The 20,279-nt window shown below is 33.1% G+C and overlaps 2 protein-coding genes across 2 annotated transcripts; both read right to left on the bottom strand.

Annotated features, from left to right (window-relative positions):
- Positions 1 to 13,787, bottom strand: LOC108904175 (centromere protein J). Its single transcript, XM_018706622.1, has 8 exons — positions 12,910 to 13,787; positions 12,417 to 12,823; positions 11,939 to 12,365; positions 7,924 to 8,353; positions 7,686 to 7,872; positions 3,939 to 4,161; positions 3,692 to 3,887; positions 1 to 175 (listed from the first exon to the last, which is right to left on the bottom strand). Exons 1-8 carry the CDS (start codon positions 13,659 to 13,661, stop codon positions 38 to 40), a joined length of 2,760 nt encoding a protein of 919 aa, XP_018562138.1. The 5' UTR covers positions 13,662 to 13,787; the 3' UTR covers positions 1 to 37.
- A 1,610-nt stretch (positions 13,788 to 15,397) lies between these two features.
- On the bottom strand, positions 15,398 to 20,124 carry LOC108904226. Its single transcript, XM_018706695.2, has 3 exons — positions 19,893 to 20,124; positions 16,258 to 16,529; positions 15,398 to 15,502 (listed from the first exon to the last, which is right to left on the bottom strand). Exons 1-3 carry the CDS (start codon positions 20,044 to 20,046, stop codon positions 15,452 to 15,454), a joined length of 477 nt encoding a protein of 158 aa, XP_018562211.1. The 5' UTR covers positions 20,047 to 20,124; the 3' UTR covers positions 15,398 to 15,451.
- Between the last annotated feature and the right edge of the window lie 155 nt (positions 20,125 to 20,279).

Below are 20,279 nucleotides of genomic sequence, written 5' to 3'. Positions count from 1 at the left end.
TATACATTAATATCACAAATCGTTGAGTTAACCAACTTCAATGAGCGGGATTCTGAGAGTCCATTATTAAAACTCCATTGACGTCTTTTATTCGGATACGTCCTGATGCGTACCTCGTCTCCTGGGTACCATCGGGATAAAGAATTTTTACCGTTCCATCAGGATACTCTCGTCTCTGAAAAAACAGCATTTGGTAGTTTTTACCATAACCTTCATTACTTACTTATTAGTCCACTGTGCTGCTAAATTACACCTATAAGCATCATTTGAGAGAAAGAAACAGATATACCATCAAATATACCCAGTTACATCACGACTGTGTATAGAAAACGGAAATAATACCCGAAACTACTGCATAGCATAACTATATGAACATTATGTGCAAACAATCAAATATACAGGATGTATTTTAGGCTGTTAACCGTGGATTTTTCGAGCAATTGTAATAGCGTTTTGTCTTTCCTTAACATACAGTGGAGTTCGGTTATAATAAAGGGAATAGTGAAATTGCATCGTGCTAAACGGATGATGTAACAAGCAAATTGAAAATGAGTATAAAAAATCATACTTAAAAGGTAAAAGAGGATTTTGTTAATAATTATGTTGTTCTGTTAAGCTGAAATTGTGCATACACTCAGTAATTTTTGCTTTATTATAATAATAAAAAAAAAAGTTTTGGGTGAGGGAAAAGTCGGGAACACGAGTTTTTTGAGGTGAAGCGCAACCACTCGTGTATTGTAACTCGTAATAACGCACCTGACTGAGCTATTATAGAGACCAGATTGGGTCGAAAAGAAGAGGATGAAGAAAATATCAACATAGAAAGTCAACTATATGGTTCGCTGATTCAAGGTATACATATAACGAAAATCTTACAGTGAGTAACAACAAAAACTAAAAGCATTTTTCGAGAAACTACTTTTTTAACTGGCGGGAAACTTAACTCAAAAAGTTTTCAACGAATCGACTTGAAATTTTGTACACAGCTTCACAGTAAAAAACTCAGTTAACATCGTAGGTGTTTTTCGATTGATTAATAATTTTCATTGATATTAACAATTTAATATAAAATTTTAGTCTTTCTTCGATAATTTTTTTTTCAATGTACACGAAATCAATAATTAATTTTTATATTTTATTTACCCTAGCTTTCAGTATATAATACCAGAAAATTGTTGTGTTTTTGTTCCAAGATCATCTGTTAATAAGAAACCCCTCCGGCGATACAGCCCTCTGAAAAAAAAGGTGTCGTTGCTTGCCGCCACCTACAGCCGCTACTTTGAATCCAACTCGTTTGAAAAAATTCACAATATTACTAAAAAACATGTACAATAAAGCTGTTTTGTTCCTGACATTACATCTTTTATTGATTTTTCCTTGAAAATTCCCAAAAATCACCTTTCTTCCAACATCCGGAGTGGCGTTACCTCTTAATGAATAAGTAAAGTAAAAATTACCTGTTTTTTTTGACTTTGTGGATTGCTATAATAGTTTTCTGTGAGTTGTAGTAAGCGTTCAGAAGTATGTACTTGCAAATGTATATAAAATGACTATTAATAAAGTTGTAACCGTATCAATAAGCCACGAACATTTCTAAAATTTATATGTTAAGTACCAATTACTCATATTATTGCTATCACACATCTAAAGAAGTTATGTCTCAAAAACTAAGATGAACATAAAAATTCTAGTACAAAAAAAAATTAAAGAAGCAAATGCTAGATCTAAAAAACAATATCCTCGAACTATAGGCATACACAGGAAAAGTTAGGGGGGGGGGGGGAATGAAAAGCTAATACAATCCACTGTCCTTCATCTTCGTTTAATTTTTTTTTTGAGTTTAGCGGCATTTTGACACAATGTTTCTTACGATGCACATGAATTAAAATGTTCTATTATTTTTGCTCAAACAATCTATAATTAACACTTTGACTCATTATTGTGCAACGCTTTGTATACTGGACTTTTCCCATATATATAATATCAAAGAAATTAAATGCAAACAGCACTGTTAAAAAGTTACTACATCACATCTAAACTATACAAAAGACTATCCTTACGGAAACCGGTCCCGGTCGAATGGTACGAAACTTTTCCGAATGATAGCCCTCAATGTATCGATCAAAAAAGTCCATGGGACTTAGGTCTGAGAAACTACTGTTCCTTTTCCAAATAACATTTTTCCGAAGTCTCAAGGATAGCGAAATTTAAAGATTTTTTAACTCAGATGAGCCCGGCTTAAAGATGTTCAAACTTATTAACACTGGGTTCGTTCACACAAACTATCACTCGGAGTATTACGACATTTTCTCTAAATTATTGCTGCGGTATTTTCTGTGCATTGACATAATTTTTCCACTGTAGTCACTTCAATCTATGCAAGAATAGAATGTTATAGTATTAGGATCTAGGAAACGGTAAGAGATACGGGGTGGCTCAAATTATAAAAAAGTTGTATTTTTTTATACCTAACAATATGCCAATTAGAATGTTTTAAACTTCCGGGTAGTTCCGGGAACATCCGAAAAAACCCGAAATTTTGCAAACTCATTTTATTTTTTTCTGGCTTTATTTGAAACGAATTTTAGAATAAATTAATATTTACATTGCCACTTTTTTCGATCTATCCAATGCTGTCAAAAAATTACTTTAAATTTTGTCATAAAAATAGCAGCGACCTATTTAAAAAAAATGAACCTGATGATGACATCTCGAAGACAAAACGTCGTACGGCAAAAATGTTGATGCCGTTGGATAGAGCGAAAAAAGTGGCAACGTAAATATGCAATTTATTTTAAAATTCGTTTTTAAAAAAGCCAGAAAAAAAATATAACGATTTTGCAAAATTTCGGGTTTTTCCGTATATCTCCCGAACTGCCCAAAATTTTAAAACTCTTTAAACGGCATATTGTTAGGTACAAAAAAAACACAAATTTTTTCTAATTTGAGCCACCCCGTATCTCTTAAGATTTCCTAGATCCTATCGCTATCCCATCCCTATCTTGGACACACTGTATATCAAACTTTTCAAATAACCCTGCAGGTAGAAATAACATAGATGACAGTCGGCAGACTTGGTATTACTCTTTTATGAGACCCATCCACCTATTAGTCCGACAAGATGAGCCATATTAAACGCAAAAATGTAATATATTGATGGAAAACGAAGTCACTACTGTTTTTATGAAATGTAGTGATTAATTTTCTGGTATGTAGCCACGTGACCACTCCGTGGTTAGGCAACCAACATTGCATGGCTGGTACTGCCAACTAAAAATCCCTAAATCCACCAACATTAGTGATTCGTTTACAATAAACAATGACAAACTGTTACGTCTACGCTCCAGATAATGCTATCGCTGATTGGTTGAATAAAATTGTATTTTAATATAATCTTGATCTTATTGTTTTAATTTTACCGAAATGTAGTTGTCAACGTGAAATAAAATATCTGTTCAAAACAAAATTACTGGTCATGTGACTCGCAATCATTTATAAAGGCTCTGCATAAGACAACACGATCCCCTCGTTGTGAAGGACTTATTCATTATTTTTTTTTTTTGTTGGACTTTGAGCTATCAATAAAAAAATTAGATATTTATATGGATTTTCATTTCATGTTAAAACGAAAATTTCACTTTAAAAACACCCTTTATAGAAAATAACTCGGTTATAAAGTCTGGGTACTTACCTTATGTTCTTTCGTATGAATCTCCTTCTGCCCGTTCGGTAAGAGGAGGACTTTCTCTCCATCCGGATGCTTTATGATCTTAGACCCGTCGGGATAAATTATCTCCTCCGTACCGTCTACAGCCTTGAATAAACACGAGCCGTCGGCGCATTTCACCTCTTTCCTACCGTCTTTATACGTCTTTTCTCTCTGTCCGCTAAAACCCACATTATTCTTTTCTATGCCGTATTTTTAATCAACGACTTACTTCGGGTATTCCAGCACCTCCGTACCGTCGCCGTAGTGTATGTGCCAAGTGGAGTTTTCGGCATAGTAATATTTCAATGTGTTTTCCAACAAATTGGTCTCCTTGATGTCTCCGTTGTAATATTTAACTATTACTAGGTTCCCGTCGGGGGAAATCGTTTTGGTGTTGCCGTTGCTGTATCTGATTTCCTTCGAACCGTCCTCAAACACCGTTTCGGTCCTGTCTGGGTCAAAAAAGAAAATAGTGCAAGAATAAAAACAGTTCCCTTACTGTGCAAGATGTGGATTCTACATCACAAAATTGACGAAAAAAGTTACTATGTACGTGTCCGGAAATACTTAATTTTTGAGATAAAGTATGTTTAAAAAGAATAAGTTGTTTTTTTATGAAAGAAAAATGACACATTTGTGCCCTGCCCAAGCTGAACGAACGAAAACATTGAAACTGTGCGCTCCGCGTTGAAATCTAATCATTGATCAACCATCTAGTCCAAGCATTCTGTCACGGCCTAATGTTAAATTTGCAGGAATTATTACCTGGACAAAAAAATATGACCGTATGGGAAATTAAATTTTAAATTGAGTTTCTTGTTCTTTAGACTATCCAAAATGGCGAACATGGTTAAAAAAATTGCAAAGTTACAAAAAACGGTTTTTCTAAAATAACTAAAAAAATATAGCACCGTTTGAAAAATTTTAAATGAGAAAGTTGTAGGTTTTAAGAAGATCTATCGACTGATTATTTGTAAGTATCGATTGCTTTATTACTTTTCAAGATATATCGAAAAAACCGTTAAAAATCTTCTCTTTTCTGTTCTTCTATAACTCGTTTACATTTACGTTCCCATACTTGCTATTTACTGCAAGCATAGCCCGCGGCAAGCCAAAACAGTACATTTTTGAAAAAATAAAAATATAAATTATTATATCGATATATTGATTTTTTTAAGAAAAGGCGCTCTCGAAAATTGGCTAAATCTTCTCAGCGGAGAGCCCTACAGTAATGATTTTTGGTTTATTTTCTTCATAAAGAGTTATATTATCATGCTGTTAAAAAATGTTGACGACTTTATTAATTTTAAGGATCAAAAAATGACTGAAAAAGTTGCACTTTTTTTTTGGCTGTTTTTTTCAAATAACTATTTCAATTTTTATTTTATGAAAATGACTTTTAAAGAAACTGCTGAAATTTTTTCACGAATTAAAAAAAAAATGTTTTTCTACAACCTTCTGGAGCCGAGATAATCTTGAGGACGCATTTAACATTTTACAGCAATGCGCTTGATGGAGGTTAATGTTGAACTTATATTTTCAAGAAAAAATTAATTGATTTTTAGTAATTAGTAAGTTGCACTTTTTTGGCTGTTTTTTTCAAATAACTATTTCAATTTTTATTTTATGAAAATGACTTTTAAAGAAACTGCTGAAATTTTTTCACGAATTAAAAAAAAAATGTTTTTCTACGACCTTCTGGAGCCGAGATAATTTTTTTATTTAAAAAAAATTTTGAGGACGCAATTAACATTTTACAGCAATGCGCTTGATGGAGGTTAATGTTGAACTTATATTTTCAAGAAAAAATTAATTGATTTTTAGTATTAGTAATCGAGTAATAAACTGAAGCGTGCAAGCGCTGAGTGCGTCAACTGGACCGGCCGGAGAAATAGGTGGAAGTAGCGCGCGCCTGCTCTGAAAACTGATGACATGCAGTCTAAACGCAAAATCTTACAAAATCTTTGATATCTCGGCTTCTGGACCACTGTACAAAAATTCTTTTGTACTTAATCTGGGGTAGCTTGACGAGATAAACACGAATATTACAGGTATAGTCATCTTCGCCATAGAAGCAAAATAGTCCCGTAAATGTTTAGTTCTTATTTAATTTACATTTTCGTCATTTTAATAATTAATAGTATTACAGTATTTTTCGTGTAATACTTGTTGCTAGCTTTTTAACAATTACTTCATTACAGTATAGACTCTTTAATCCGAACTAATTAAAAAACGGACTTAAAGAGATACGTTCGAATTACCAATATTTTTGGATTACTCGATGGTAAATATGTACAAAGTAAACATGTTTATGTACATGCATATAATATTATGCATGTACATAAACATATGCATGCATTATTTTATTATGAATTACTGGAAAGGCAAAAAGTAACAATAAAACCAAACATTATTGTAAAAATGTTATATAAATATCGACATGTTTGCACGGCAATAATATTTCAACTAAAAAGATCTAATCGAGAAAGGTTCCGACTCGCATAAAAGGGTTTTCCCGAGACTGCCGGGAAATTATGTTTTTGGCGGTTACTTTTTATTATGTAGTCTGACTTTATAATCAGAACTATATCCGTTAAACCGAATTTTGTTCGAATTAAAGAGTTTTGTTCGGACCATCGAAATGGGCATTTGTCGTGTCGTCGGGCCAGATTAGTGGATATACGGATTAAGGCGAGTTCGGTTTAAAGAGTGTATACTGTATTTCAATAATTAATTAATTTTGGTGTAAAATAAGTTTAAAGAATTTAATTTATTCTTTTCTTTGTCGGATTGTCTTTTGATTCATTTTCTTGTTCGTCTTCCATATTTTCGTGAAGAAGTATGTTGAAAACATCAAGAGAATAATCGTCAACATTTTCACATTGTGACTCAACAATGGTTTCATCGAGAAGTTTTTCGAAGGCATCAAGAGAGTCTTCGTCTATTTCGATGTTAGGAGATAATTTTGTTTTTATATAAAAAAAAAAAATTATCTCGGTTCCAGAAGGTCGTAGAAAAACATTTTTTTTTAAAATTCATGAAAAAATGTCAGCAGTTTCTTTCTTTAAAAGTCATTTTCATAAAATAAAAATTGAAATAGTTATTTGAAAAGAACGTACCCAAAAAAAGTGCAACTTTTTCAGTCATTTTTTTATCCTTAAAATTAATAAAATCGTCAACATTTTTTAACAGCATGATAATATAACTCTTTATGAAGAAAATAAACTGAAAATCGTTAGTGTAGGGCTATCCGCTGAGAAGATCTAGCCAATTTTCGAGAGCGCCTTTTTTTTAAAAAATCGATATATTTCGAAAAATAATTAATATTTTTAATTTATTCAAAAATGTAGTTTTTTGGCTTGCCACGGGCTATGCTTGCAGTAAGTTGCAAGTATGGGAAGTAAATGTAAACGATTTATAGAAGAAGAAAAGAGATTTTTAACGGTTTTTTCGATATATCTCGAAAAGTAATAAAGCAACTGATACTTACAAAAAATCAGTCGATAGATCTTTTTAAAACCTACGACTTTCTCATTTAAAATTTTTCAATCGGCGCTATATTTTTTTAATTATTTTAAAAAAACCGTTTTCGTTTGTTCGACTTGGGCGGGAATGCCGTTTGTAACAGTTGCTACGCTTCCGTGGCTGTTTTACTGGCTTTAAAACAGAACTTAACAGCTATTTGCCGTTCAATGTATGTATCCATGACAATTATCGAAAACCTGCTTCACGCAAATCGTTATAACTTCGTGGTAGATGCACGTATACTGATAAAATTTTGTTTGGTCGGTCAGCAAACTTCCCGTTACATAGTTCCGTTGACCACACATAGATGGCGCCACACACTTAGCCACAATAAAATCGCTCTTACAAGTTAATAGACTGTCTGTGTAATCACCACCACAAATAAATAAATAGTAAATTACAAACTTCTAAGCAGTTTTGAGATAATTACAACAGAATTAATAAAACTTACCTTTTTTCGAGTCATTTAGACTATTGTTATTTATTCCGAGAGTTGAAAACTGCCCAAATACATTTTCATACTGTTTTTCCAGAGACAAGTTTGCAAAAGTGGTCATCTCGTGTCTAGAGATCTCGTTAATACTGCCAGACGTATCCTCCTCGGGAGTGTTACGTTTCAAACTTGAATTCTTTTTGGCCTGAAAAATAAATCGTCACCATCAGTGGCTTTTCGTTTCGTGACAACTTACTGATATTTCCTGCCCACTACTTTCGTCATCTACCTCTTTGGATTTCTTGGAACGTCTCTTTCTGATATCCACGGGACTGTCCGTGTTACAGCTCGTGTCCGTCTTATTCATTTGCTTCTTCAATGTCTCTTCCGTGAGTTTGGTAAGGTTTTTGTTGATTTCGTGCAACATCTTGACTTCGGACGGTCTTCGCATCAGCTGTGTAGCGTTCAGTTTGGCGTTTTCTTTCTGTAATTTCTCCACTTCCAGTTTTAATTCGACATTTTCTTTTTCCATTTGTTTTATTTGGGTTCGTAAACGGGCCTGCGTAGCTCCGCTTTTCGTTTCTTTTAGTTTTAGCAGTTCCTTGCAGTCTGCTAGTTCTTTCTTCAGGTCAGAGATTTCTTCCCGTTCCTTCTTAGTCGAACGATTTTTTGACTCTTTCATATACCTGAAGTGTAACTTTTAATTATCATGTCTAGCAAGGCGACGATGAAAAATGTAGCATAGCTCAAATTAGACAAATGTATTCTTAAATTTCAGTTTTCAGATATTTTAAATACCATTTTTTTTGGTTTTCTTTTCTCTTTTTCTCAAAAATTATTAATTTCTGAAATATATTTCAATGATACTCTAAGCTTAACTTTTTCTAACTAAGCCATCCTACATCTTTTATTGTTTTTGATATCTCCATTAAAAAAAAAATATTAAAAAAATATTCCGTGGTCATTTTTATACAAATCGGTTTACGTAACCAAAAATCTCAAATCGAAAAAGCATGCAAATAAAGATATAAGGAATACGTTACACTAGATATCGCAATCAGTGTATAGTCTAATTTAAAACAAAGTGTCACTCCAAGTTCTGATAACAAATTAGAAAGGAAAAAATATGCAATACATTTTTCTTTTATACATATTGATTTATGAAAGTAAAGTAAAATAAAGTCGTTCATAAAGTAAATTATGAGAAACCACATTTTCTTTTTAATTATCGAGCTAAAGAATGTATTTTTATTTAGTATTATAAAATTGTTTATGAATAATTATATTTGATTTGAAAAGTTTAATAGACTAAGCCTTTAATAAAGTTATGATATACTGTCCAATATATCATTAAAAAATTCTTTTTTTTTTCAGCAAACGAAAAAACCCTCTTATATTTACTTGTCTATTTCTCGTACTTTTCCATTTTTTAACCCTCAACCTTAATTTGCACCCTTAAGGAGGACGTGATGAAAAACCTCCAGAAAGTACGAGAGGATTAAAAACAGTGATCATATTTATATTCATCGAACCCCTTCCAATGACAGATTTTTTTTTGCCAAGTGATGAAAATCTTCATCCTATTCCTACCCTTAAAGCACAGATTAATAAAAAGCTACATTTAATGTTTGACGATGAAAAAATAAACTTTTATGTATCTAAGGACCACAAAAACCCTCTACATATACCTTCTTTTTGAACGAAGAAAATCGTTTTTCACTTTTTTCAACTATTCGCCCTTCATTTCCACCCCCAAAATAAAACACATTTGCAATAATTTTCCCTATATCTGCATCAAATAAGCTTTAATTTAAAAAAAATGTAAAACGATTCGTTAATTCTTCTTCGAGATATTTGATTTTGACATATAAAAAATGTCGTTTGACCGATAGTGCACCATCGGAACCAATCACTCCCGGATTGTAGACGTGGCGCCCAACGTGGGGCCACGCACTTCCGAAAAAACCCGACCATCGGAGTAATATAACCAGCGGAACTAGATTATATACAGCGGAATATTTAGAAACATCAAACAGTTCGGTGCCACACACTTCCGAAAAAATCCGACCATCAGAGTAATATAACCAGCGGAACTAGATAATACAGGGGTCGGCATAAGTCAGGCAACGCTCTCGAAAAATCGGCATAAGTCCGGCAACGCTCATAAGTCTGGCAACGCTGTCGAAAAAGATTAAAACGAAGCACGTTCGTGCTTCAGACAGTTGTCATTTCATGCAGGATGGAGCTTCACCGCACTACGCGTTATGTGTGCGGGAGTACCTTAATGTTCATTTTGGAGAATGGATAGGCAGACGAGGATTTGTTGAGTGGTCCGCACGGTCATGTGACCTGACACCCTGTGATTTTTTTCTGTGGGGCCTTCTCAAGGACCGCGTTTTCGCAAGAGGACCACACACCCTTCCCGATCTCCGAACTGCAATTGAAGAAGAATTTGAAACTCTTTGCGGACAGCTTGACATGCTTGGCCGGACCTGCCTCTCCCTTGAGAAACGTTGCCGTACATGCATTGATCAAGATGGGCATCAATTTGAACACTTACAATAACTCTTTTTCGAATCCCTTTTGTAATTTCTTTTAATAAATATATTTTGAGGCTGCATTTTTTTCTCTTAATGCAAATTGGTTGCCTAACTTATGCCGACCCCGGTATACAGCAGAATATTTGGAAACATCAAACAGAAAGTGACATTTACAAACCACAATTTGGAGGCAAAATGGGAACAATCAGTTGCAATACTTGGCCATTCTAGAAACTTTACTATACAGGGTGTCGCGTTTAAATGTGATACAAGCCTGTAACTTCTATATTTTTGCCCGGTTTCAAAATTTTTTGTTTTGTAATGTAGTGTAAAAAAACTCTATCTAACTGTGATACTGCTGTTTTCATTAATGCAATACATAGCCAACTCGGAAGCAACGTATTCTCATTGAGCATCCCTTAAAACGTCTCATCGCAAAGTTTCATCAAATTCGATACATCTTCAGGCGAGCACTCCATGATGTCGTGAAATATGATATGTACAGTCGGCGCCACCCAAATGCGAATGGCAATATTGTAATTTAGACTTCAAATCATGGTCGTCGTAAAATTCAATAGTTGTCAAATATATATGTCACTTAGCAAGGGCTGTAGCTAAATTAGAAGGTAATTGGTCTTTGAGTGAAGTGGATGCTGATTTAAATGTCAGTAAGAGTTGTACATTTTATATTAAATAACGCTGGCAAGAAGAACAAAGATTACAAAGATATATCAGGCAAGGTGTAGGGAAGGTTTCCAGTGACGCGGAAGACAATGCCTTGGTCGAATTTATCCATCAGAATACCCTCTCTGTGTTACGCCACTAAGAAAAGTTCAATTTACTACGATAAAATCCAGATGAAATTTCCATAACAACCAAAATCCGTTCACATTTGGATGGCGCCAACTGTACATGCTTGTAAATTTTATTTTTTGGCCGATTTCAAAAATATTTTTTTTATGGACATAGAGTAAAAAACAGTTTATCTTACTGTGATACTGCTGTTTTTTATTAATGCAATACACGACCAACTAGTGTTCGTCTGAAGATGTATCGAATTTGATGAAACTTATACTCATAAGACGTTTTAAGGGATGCTGAATGTTTTTTGGAAAAACAATCGCTAATACCAATTAAATAAAATTAATAAAAGCAGCAGTATCACAGTTAGATAGAGTTTTTTACCATACATTCTAAAAAAAAAAATTTTGAAATCGGCCAAAAAATAAAGGAGCTTGTATCACATTTAAGCGCTACACCCTGTATATATATATACTGCAAATAAATATAGTTTTGTTTGATTATATTATAGAATTAAGAGGGCTCTATAGCAAACAGGCAAATAGCAATACATTTTTATAGATTTTATTACACAGTTTGTATAAATATGGATTAATGCATAAATAACAGACGTTCCTTCATTTTAACGCAGATTTTCTATAAAATGGACTTAGTTTGAAACTTAAATTATTTTTTGGTGTAAAGAAATTTGTAATTTACGATGCCGCTTGTTCAAAAGCGGCAAATTACAAATTTTGTTACAACAAAAAGTAATTTGAGTTTAAAACTAAGTTCATTTTATAGAAAAACTGCGATAAAATGGGGGAAAGTCTGTTATTTGTGCATTAATTGATATTTAGACAAATTGTGTAATAAAATCTATAAAAATGTATTGCTGGTTGTACTTAAATTTAGATTTTTGAAAAAAAAAATATAGTTTTGTTAACTTACATATCGAACATCATTTTTTCTCGAGCGAAACGCCTTTTTTCATTATCTAACTCCTCTTTCATCTCGGATATTACTCTGTCATGTTTCTGTTTCATCATCTCCATGTCTTTATACAGCTGATCTCTTTTAACTTCAAGTTCCTTAGCAAAGTCACACACTCGAGCCTTTTCCACTTGGATATCGGGTAACTGCTTGCTGACTTTCTCCAGTTTGACCTGAAGTTCATGGCAGTTTTGGCATTTTTCATTTTTTACGTTCTCGTCCTTCTCTTCCATGCTGGTGTTGGTTGCTACATCGACATTTTGTATAGTGCTAGCTTTAAACGTATCCGTAAAACTGCTCGAAGGTGACACGGATCTTTCAACGTCAGTATTAGTAGACCACTTTTCTTCGTCGGAAAAACTCGTCTCGGGCGATCTCTCCTGAACTAAAAACACGTTAATAAAAACACTTCTCTACTAAGTTAGTGAATACTGACCGGATTCTGCAGAGCTGATGCTTGTCCTCTTATTTTTACCAATTTTCCTCAAGTTTTTTAAAAAATCGTGCAGTACATCTGTTCTCCTATTCACTTCGTTCAGTTTCTTCTGTAAAAGCGAATTTTGATAACCTAGGACGTGGTAACCTGACGGTATTCCTTCATTTTCTAGGATCTTCGGTTCTTCTATGATCGAACCTGTACTTGATAGTTTAGGTTTTGCTTTATTTGGCGTACTGGAAAGTAACCTCAAGATACTAGAATTTGTTGATGAGAAGCTGCTGTGTTCCACTCGTTCCTCTAATGCTTCGAATATACGCAATTCACTCTCCACGGATCTCTCGTGAGAAGACTGATCGTCAATTGGTGAAGACTTTTCAGATTCAATTTCAGGAATGGTAGTTATTCTAGATCAATTAAAAACAAGAATAATGAGTGTCAGCAGAAAAAATTGAGTGTTACAATTATTACTATTATATATTCTTTTACTTACGAATCTGAACATCTTTTATAAATAATGTTCTTCCGAGGACTAAGTGGCAATAAACGCCTCAAGTTAAAATCGTTAATTTTTCCAATGATGTGTGAATTAAAGCTGTTTTGATATATATTATAATTATCCTCAGATTTTTTACACTGCTCTTTAATTTTTTCATCTAAGTTATCCTCTTCTAACACCTTATGCCATGTAGCTTTAGGTTTCATAGTAAGATCTGGCATTTTTAAAGGAGTAAGATCAATTTCGCACTCTTCCTTTCTTTGCTTCCTTGGGGATTTTAAGCAACTTTTTAGTGTAACTAACTCGCTTGGAAGTTTTCTAATTCTGCTTTGCTCGTTTTGCCAAGTTCTGTGAATGGGCGGTTTATTCTGAGTTCTTCTTCGTGATGGTTGGGCCTGTTGATTTGATTTATAGCGTGTCAGACCAGAACCTTTTCTCAAGAACGGGCGTTTAGGCTTTGCCTGAACTTGAACTGGTTTATCTTGAGCTAGTTTCTCTTCCAAAAGTTGTTCGAATGGTTTTGTAGGTGATATAGCTTTTTTATCCCAATCTATCGCTTTATCCCTTTCAGGTGACGATAAAGGACTAGATGCGGTGCTGTCCAATGCCGATAGACCCTCAATTGTCTCAAAATCCGATGGATTTGCCCCTTCTTTAGAATTGTTTTGCAATAAACTGTCATAATTCCCTTGCCACAGTTTCAGTTCTTGCAGTCTAACCAAAACCGGTGAAGGGAAAAACGACATTTGGAATATTCGAATTTACAAAAGACTGTGAATACACTTAAAGATAACGAAATGGTACTTATGTGATGCATTTAAGCTAATAATTATTTAATTAATGTGAATGTTTCACTACACTTTTTAGGTTAGCATTTTCGTTAACAAATAATTTAAAATTTGTTGAGTCAACAAAAATGGCTGCCAACATACAAAAATGAAAGTAACTATTGAAAATTTAAATTGTAATAAAACAAATAAAACGAGAAGATTAAAATTTATTTTATATAAAATATTTAACACGTAATTAGAATTTATTTTACATAATATTCGTGGAGTTGTTGGTATTGTAGTGTATTTACAAGAACCTGAAAATATGTAGTGAAGTATAGGCAACTCTTTATACAGTAATCAGGTATTACTGTGTCCCTTTATTAAGGGGCACATATATTGTATTTTCCCTTGTTACTGAGTTTTTTCAATATTTGCATCAGTAAGCATCGCCAATTTCTTTATCATGGATCTGGTTCTTTCGGTGAGGAATGAATCGACTTGCCCCAAAATATTAACCAACTGTATTATCTTTTCAAAATTTTTATTTATCTGCTCGGTTTTTACCAGTTGTTCCTCTTTGGCTAGAATCTGCCTCCTCAAAGATTCCACTAGCTGATACGGGTCTGCTACATTTTTCAAATTGTACAAATTTGCCTTTCGCTGTATAGTGTTTGTAGAAATGTCGCAGCTGACGATAATGCAAAGCTGCAAAAGCAAAAATTAAACAACACAGTTCAGCAAAAGTTAACTCTCGCAGCATATCTTTTAAACAAATTAAAAGGCTGTGGCTGTAGGTATATATATTAACTATCTAGGTACTAACAAATAAAACTTACCATTATAAAAGCAAAACACCAACATACAACCTTTTTGTTGCACATTTTTTTGTATATAACTATATGTAGGTACCTACATGTGTGACCTGTTTACAAATTGCTAGTTTTTTACTAATGCTTATTTTGCAGTTTTTAAGCATCTGTCGCAGTTTCTTCATTGGGTAATGTTTTTGATATTATGTTTGTAAATATAAAAAAAATGGTGAAACAAATATAATGCAGGAATGCTAGGGGGGTAGAGGTACCCACGGCCCACCCCAGAGAGCCCGGTGCTCACCCCAGAAAAAAAAGATTTAATATTATCATCTTTGCCATATTGGTAAGTCGGTTGCGCGGCCTTTTTTTTAGAATCAATTTTTTTTGAAGTACGATTAGCATTGATCGCTATTCCAAAATATTCAGTGGTATCGAAATTCTAAGATTCTCCGTGATCATAACAACGGTGTTCATCATGTCCACCGTATACTTGTCATTTGACACAATTGTATGAAAATTCAGTGAATTTTTAATCTTTACTTGAGTAAGTCGTCAGCCCAAATTTATAAAAAAACACTTCCTTTATTGTCATATTAATGTATTTATGGTCCATATAATATTTTTATTCATATTCTATTGTTCCGTGATACTTTACCTCAACACGTTTTTATTATCACGAGTTCATTCAACTTGGTTCCGTACTATTTTGATAAAGACATATCGAATGCGAATTTTCGTTGTTTGTTTATGTTGCAATAAATACGATGCAACTGACGACTGCCTACGCATTTAAAGAGGAAGAATGAAATATGCATAATATATTACTTAGTTACGCACATTTAAGTTGTAGATTGTTAAAAACTGTTGTTATATAGGAATAAAATGAAGCTAAAAACCTTAAAATGATGTTTTATTAAAATAATAACTGTATAAATTAATTTAACATGAAAATTATTTATAGTCTTCTATGCTGTAGAATAGTTGATCTTCACTGGGTTGTTGCTGAAAATAGAAAGAGAAAATCTATAAACATTTTTGTAAAATCCTTATAGTTTTCGAGAAAAAAATTATTGAAGTTGTAGTACTTTCAAGCCTTACTTCGCTGGACAACTGTAATCTCTAACGTCAGTCGCAATACGCGTTAAGAGCCACGTGGCCTCAGCGACTCCGAATACTGAAATCCGATTTTACAATCGTCGTTGCGTTAGTGTTTACAATAGTTTTTTAGCAGTTAGTGTCAAAAATGGCTTGCGTGTATAGCAACTCGGAGTTGATGGATATCGTTTTAATTTATGGTGAAGCAAGACAACATTTGTGTTTATATTACGCTGTATTAATTACATATATCTATACACTCAGGCCCGGATCCAGAGACTGGTTTTGGGGGTGGCGCAAAGCACTTCTTTATCATTATTATTATTATTATTATTATTGTTGTTATTTTTTTGATGACGTAAGGTGTAGGTTAGGAAGGGGGACTTGCATTAATATCGACTAACTGCCTGTTGTCGTTTGGAGAAATTGAAGATCTTTAAAAAATGTTGTGCTTTGGGGGTGGCGATCGNGTTGTTGTTGTTGTTGTTGTTGTTGTTATTTTGATGACGTAAGGTGTAGGTTAGGAAGGGGGACTTGCATTAATATCGACTAACTGCCTGTTGTCGTTTGGAGAAATTGAAGATCTTTAAAAAATGTTTTGCTTTGGGGGTGGCGATCGCCACATCGCCACCCCCTCTGGATCCGGGCCTGTATACACTTACCTCTGACATTTTTTCCCAAAAACATTCGGTGAACATATAAGACCTCTCGCATCTGTCGACGGATTCTAGGGCTGTACATTTATATAGAATGTACTCCAGACTGGCTATTTCTACGTCCGCTTGTTCCAAAGTGTCCTTGATGTCGTGCAAGAGGAAGCCGCCCTCCTCGTCCATCCAGCCATATTTCGCGAAGAGACAGTGGAGGAAGCATTTGAAGGAGCTAGATTCTCCTTTCATTAGTTTTTTGTTCACCAGGACCTCGTTCATAGTATCTACAAGCGTTTGTAACAAAAAAGAATGATGAATTTTATAAAAATTATCATGTAGAAGTTGAAATAATAATATATACAGTTAGGTACTCATTATTTTGTTGATATTTACTGGTGTTCAAAAACAATTAAGTGTATCAAATCCTTACATAATAAAATTAAGAAATAATTTGTTTGTTATTAATTTTTATAGTTTCTTGAGATAATTTCGCGTCAGCTTGTATGTATAACCTTTCCGTTGACCCATCGGGTGCCGCCGAGTTGGGTGACAAATTAATTATTGCATTTGAAAATGCATTGAGTCTCATTTTTGTGGGTTATCTATACAATTATTGTATACTAGACGCCTAGAGCCTAGACAAAAGTGATAAATTTCCGATTAGTGGTAAGGAAACAAAAATATTTTCTGATAGAACACACTTTCAATTTAATACCTATTAAAAATCTTATTTTTGTTGTAAGACATTTGTCACTTATTTTTGATCGTTACAAAAACATGTTCATAAAGGAAAATAAAAAATATCTACAGCCTTTTTTTTTTAATTACAAGGAAATGACTGAGGACATTTGGTACATATACGGGTTTAGTTTGCATTGTGTACAAATGTACGCATATGCCACCATATTTTTAAATCCATGGGCGTAGTTTAGAGGGTGATGTTTGTAATATACCGTTTAGCATATATTTTTTAATTCATATTAAAAAAGTGTAGATCATAAATTACGAATCACAAAAATTAAGGAATATTAAAAAAATCCCAAATTTTTGGGTGATTTTCAAAGAGCTGTAAACTTGGAAAGTAATGGTAATATAGAGAATCATAAAAAAGGAAATTGAAGGTTCAAGTTTCTAGTATTCGAATCTGGAGTTTAATATTTTTAGCGTCTGCGGTTTTTGAGTACCTAATAAGAAAACCAACGAAAAAAATGTTCCAAATTCTTTCTTGTCTTTAAAAAGGTCTATGGATTTCAATATTTTTTTTTTTTTTGGTAATTTTACCGTAAAGCACTTTTAGATAATTTAATTCCTTTAGATTTGAGAGCTTCCGAAGTTTTGTACGATCATTTATCGCTGACTTATAGTCGATTAAACAAAAAAGTTATTTTTGACTTTGGCAATCAATTACTTGGGGAATAATGATCGTACAGAAAATCCAAGTGGGGTTTTGAAAACTACAAATTATTGGTTTTTGATAAAAAAAATATTTCGAAGTGAAAATGTTAATTGGGAAAAGGTAAAAACTCGCATAATTAGGAATATTTGAATAATTTAGCATAACTTTGCAAATAATGGATAAATTAAGGATATTCGCTGTAACTTTTGAGCCTCAAAAGCGTCCTAAAGAAACCCTGATAGTTTCAAAGCGTTGTGATTGTTTCATATACAGGTTCGGAAAGTACCGATGGTCCATCTGCCGTTACGTGAGAGCGATAAAGTAAGACATAGAAATCCATGCGATAGAGAAGGATGGCTATAATGAAGGCGTCTCATAGTCACCACCCGTTTCGCCCTTCAACAAATAAGAAGTGAATCTTATGATGGGCGAAATGGGCGGTGACTATTAGACGCCTTCATTATAGCCATCTTTATCGCACGGATTTCTGTGACTTACTTTATCGCTCTCACGTAACGGCAGATGGACCATCGGTACTTTCCGACCCTGTATAACTGAAAACACCTTTAGTTAAATGACATGACAAGCACTAATCATTCGGTTATTTATTCGAATAAAGAAATTAATAACATTAGTTATCATTTTAATGATTTTATTTATTTATTTATTTATTGATGAACAATTTGCAGATCACAATGATCCAATTACAGACTATTATTTATTATAAAATATTTAGCCTAAGATGTACTAATCTAAACATACAAAACAAGAAAAATACAGATTAGAAAGAGGAAAAACAGGAAAAAAGAACATACTTAAGGACAGACATATAAGTTAGTTACGCTAAGCTAATTGACCAATAACAGCATCAGTACTCAAACAAGTAGAAAATTGAAAGAGGAATCCGATAATATCATGGTTGTTACGGTAAAGCAGTGGCGTACTATTTTATTTAGAAAAATATGCCACCGATAAATACGTGTCCAATTTTAAATTATTTCACTTACTAGTTTTTAAATTATTTAAAAAAATTAAAAATATTTTTTCAAGTTGTATCTTTTCAACCAAGTGTCCTATAAAAACTTTATAGGAAAGACCCCTTAAAATTCACCAAAGAATACGAAGTTTCATTTTTGGTCACCATTTGTGAATCACCCCGTATAATAAATGATAAAATATTATACCATAGGTTTAAATTTCATATCGTTTATAGATAATTATTGATAAAAGTGTCATATATGATGTTATTTTTTAAATAATGATAAAGTCACACTGTTTATGAATAAAATAAAGTGTTATTTACACGGATGAATTGTATAATTTGCAAAAAAAAATATGCATTAGGTATCTCGAAAATGAAGCGCTTCCCAACAACTTCATGGTATGACTTTCTGACGCCATTAAAGTTCGACAAAGTATTTTGTAACATCCTGTATACAGAAAACTAGGTACATCCGAAAAATTGCTCTAGATAAATGATAAATCGACACTTGTTGATGTCGTTCACGACTTAAGCTACTGATATGAGCCACTCTCTTGAAGTATTTTTATTTAGAAAAATATGCCACCGATAAATATATGTGTCCAATTTCAAATTATTTCACTTACTAAGTTTTTAAATTATTTAAAAAAATTAAAAATATTTTTTCAAGTTGTATCTTTTTAACCTCGTATAATAAATGATAAAATATTATACCATAGGTTTAAATTTCATGTCGTTTTTAGATAATTATTGATAAAAGTGTCATATATGATGATATTTTTTAAATAATGATAAAGTCACATTGTTTATGAATAAAGTGTTATTTACACGGATGAATTGTATAATTTGCAAAAAAAATATGCATTAGGTATCTAGAAAATTAAGCGCTTCCCAACAACTTCATGGTATGACTTTCTGACGCCATTAAAGTTCGACAAAGTATTTTGTAACATCCTGTATACAGAAAACTAGGTACATCCGAAAAATTGCTCTAGATAAATGATAAATCGACACTTGTTGATGTCGTACACTTGACTTAAAGCTACTGATATGAGCCACTCTCTTGAAGTATTTTTAACATGAAAATTCACCAGTCCTTTGTTTTAAAGAAATTTTAAAATGTTCGTAAACTTTTTAAATAAAAGCTCTCCATCTAAATCATATCCAAACGCGTCTGTTTATTTTGTATATCAAACTGCTCTTTAACTTTTCTTGTAGAGGATAATAAAGTATTGTAAATAAAATAAAAACGTGTGGAAATATACTCACGTATGCTTATGGGCGACGTCTTGTTGCAAATTTTTATGAATTTCAGATCCATGTTGATATCCTCCGCCATGTAAGCCAATACCTTCAACTGACAGGTGTAGAAAAACGCGAAGAGTACCGCCCAAGTAACAAATTTCAAATTGCTGTTGGCCATCTCGTTTTCGTTTGTGATAAAGAGCGAGGTAGTTTTTCAAAGTTCAACGAACACTGAGGAGGAACCAACTGTGTACAGCAGCGAGTACAGTGTCTAGATTAATTGTTTAAATTGTGTCTTTTCTATTTTGTTTATTAAATATTTAGGACGTCATTATCTGAAATTTATCTTATTATTCGAAGGAAGTCGGGGAGCCGGTCGTCACTAACGTGAATTAAATTTTCGGATGGGCT

The sequence above is a fragment of the Anoplophora glabripennis genome, unplaced genomic scaffold (genome assembly GCF_000390285.2).
Source record: "Anoplophora glabripennis isolate ALB-LARVAE unplaced genomic scaffold, Agla_2.0 scaffold13, whole genome shotgun sequence".
In the NCBI taxonomy this organism is placed as follows: Eukaryota; Metazoa; Arthropoda; class Insecta; order Coleoptera; family Cerambycidae; genus Anoplophora; species Anoplophora glabripennis.
The sequence above is the reverse complement of the archived record's forward strand: the minus strand, read 5'-3'. Positions and strand labels throughout refer to the sequence as shown.

Coding starts and splice junctions, on each gene's coding strand:
- LOC108904175 (XM_018706622.1), bottom strand. CDS start 13,661: ATGTCGTTTTTCCCTTCACCGGTTTTGGTTAGACTGCAAGAACTGAAA. Junction 8,354..11,938: donor GAAAAAATGATGTTCGATAT/GTAAGTTAACAA, acceptor GTTACACTTCAG/GTATATGAAAGAGTCAAAAA. Junction 4,162..7,685: donor TCTAAATGACTCGAAAAAAG/GTAAGTTTTATT, acceptor TTTTTGACCCAG/ACAGGACCGAAACGGTGTTT.
- LOC108904226 (XM_018706695.2), bottom strand. CDS start 20,046: ATGGCCAACAGCAATTTGAAATTTGTTACTTGGGCGGTACTCTTCGCG. Junction 16,530..19,892: donor GACGTCGCCCATAAGCATAC/GTGAGTATATTT, acceptor AAACGCTTGTAG/ATACTATGAACGAGGTCCTG. Junction 15,503..16,257: donor TTTGGGAAAAAATGTCAGAG/GTAAGTGTATAC, acceptor TTCTATTTTCAG/CAACAACCCAGTGAAGATCA.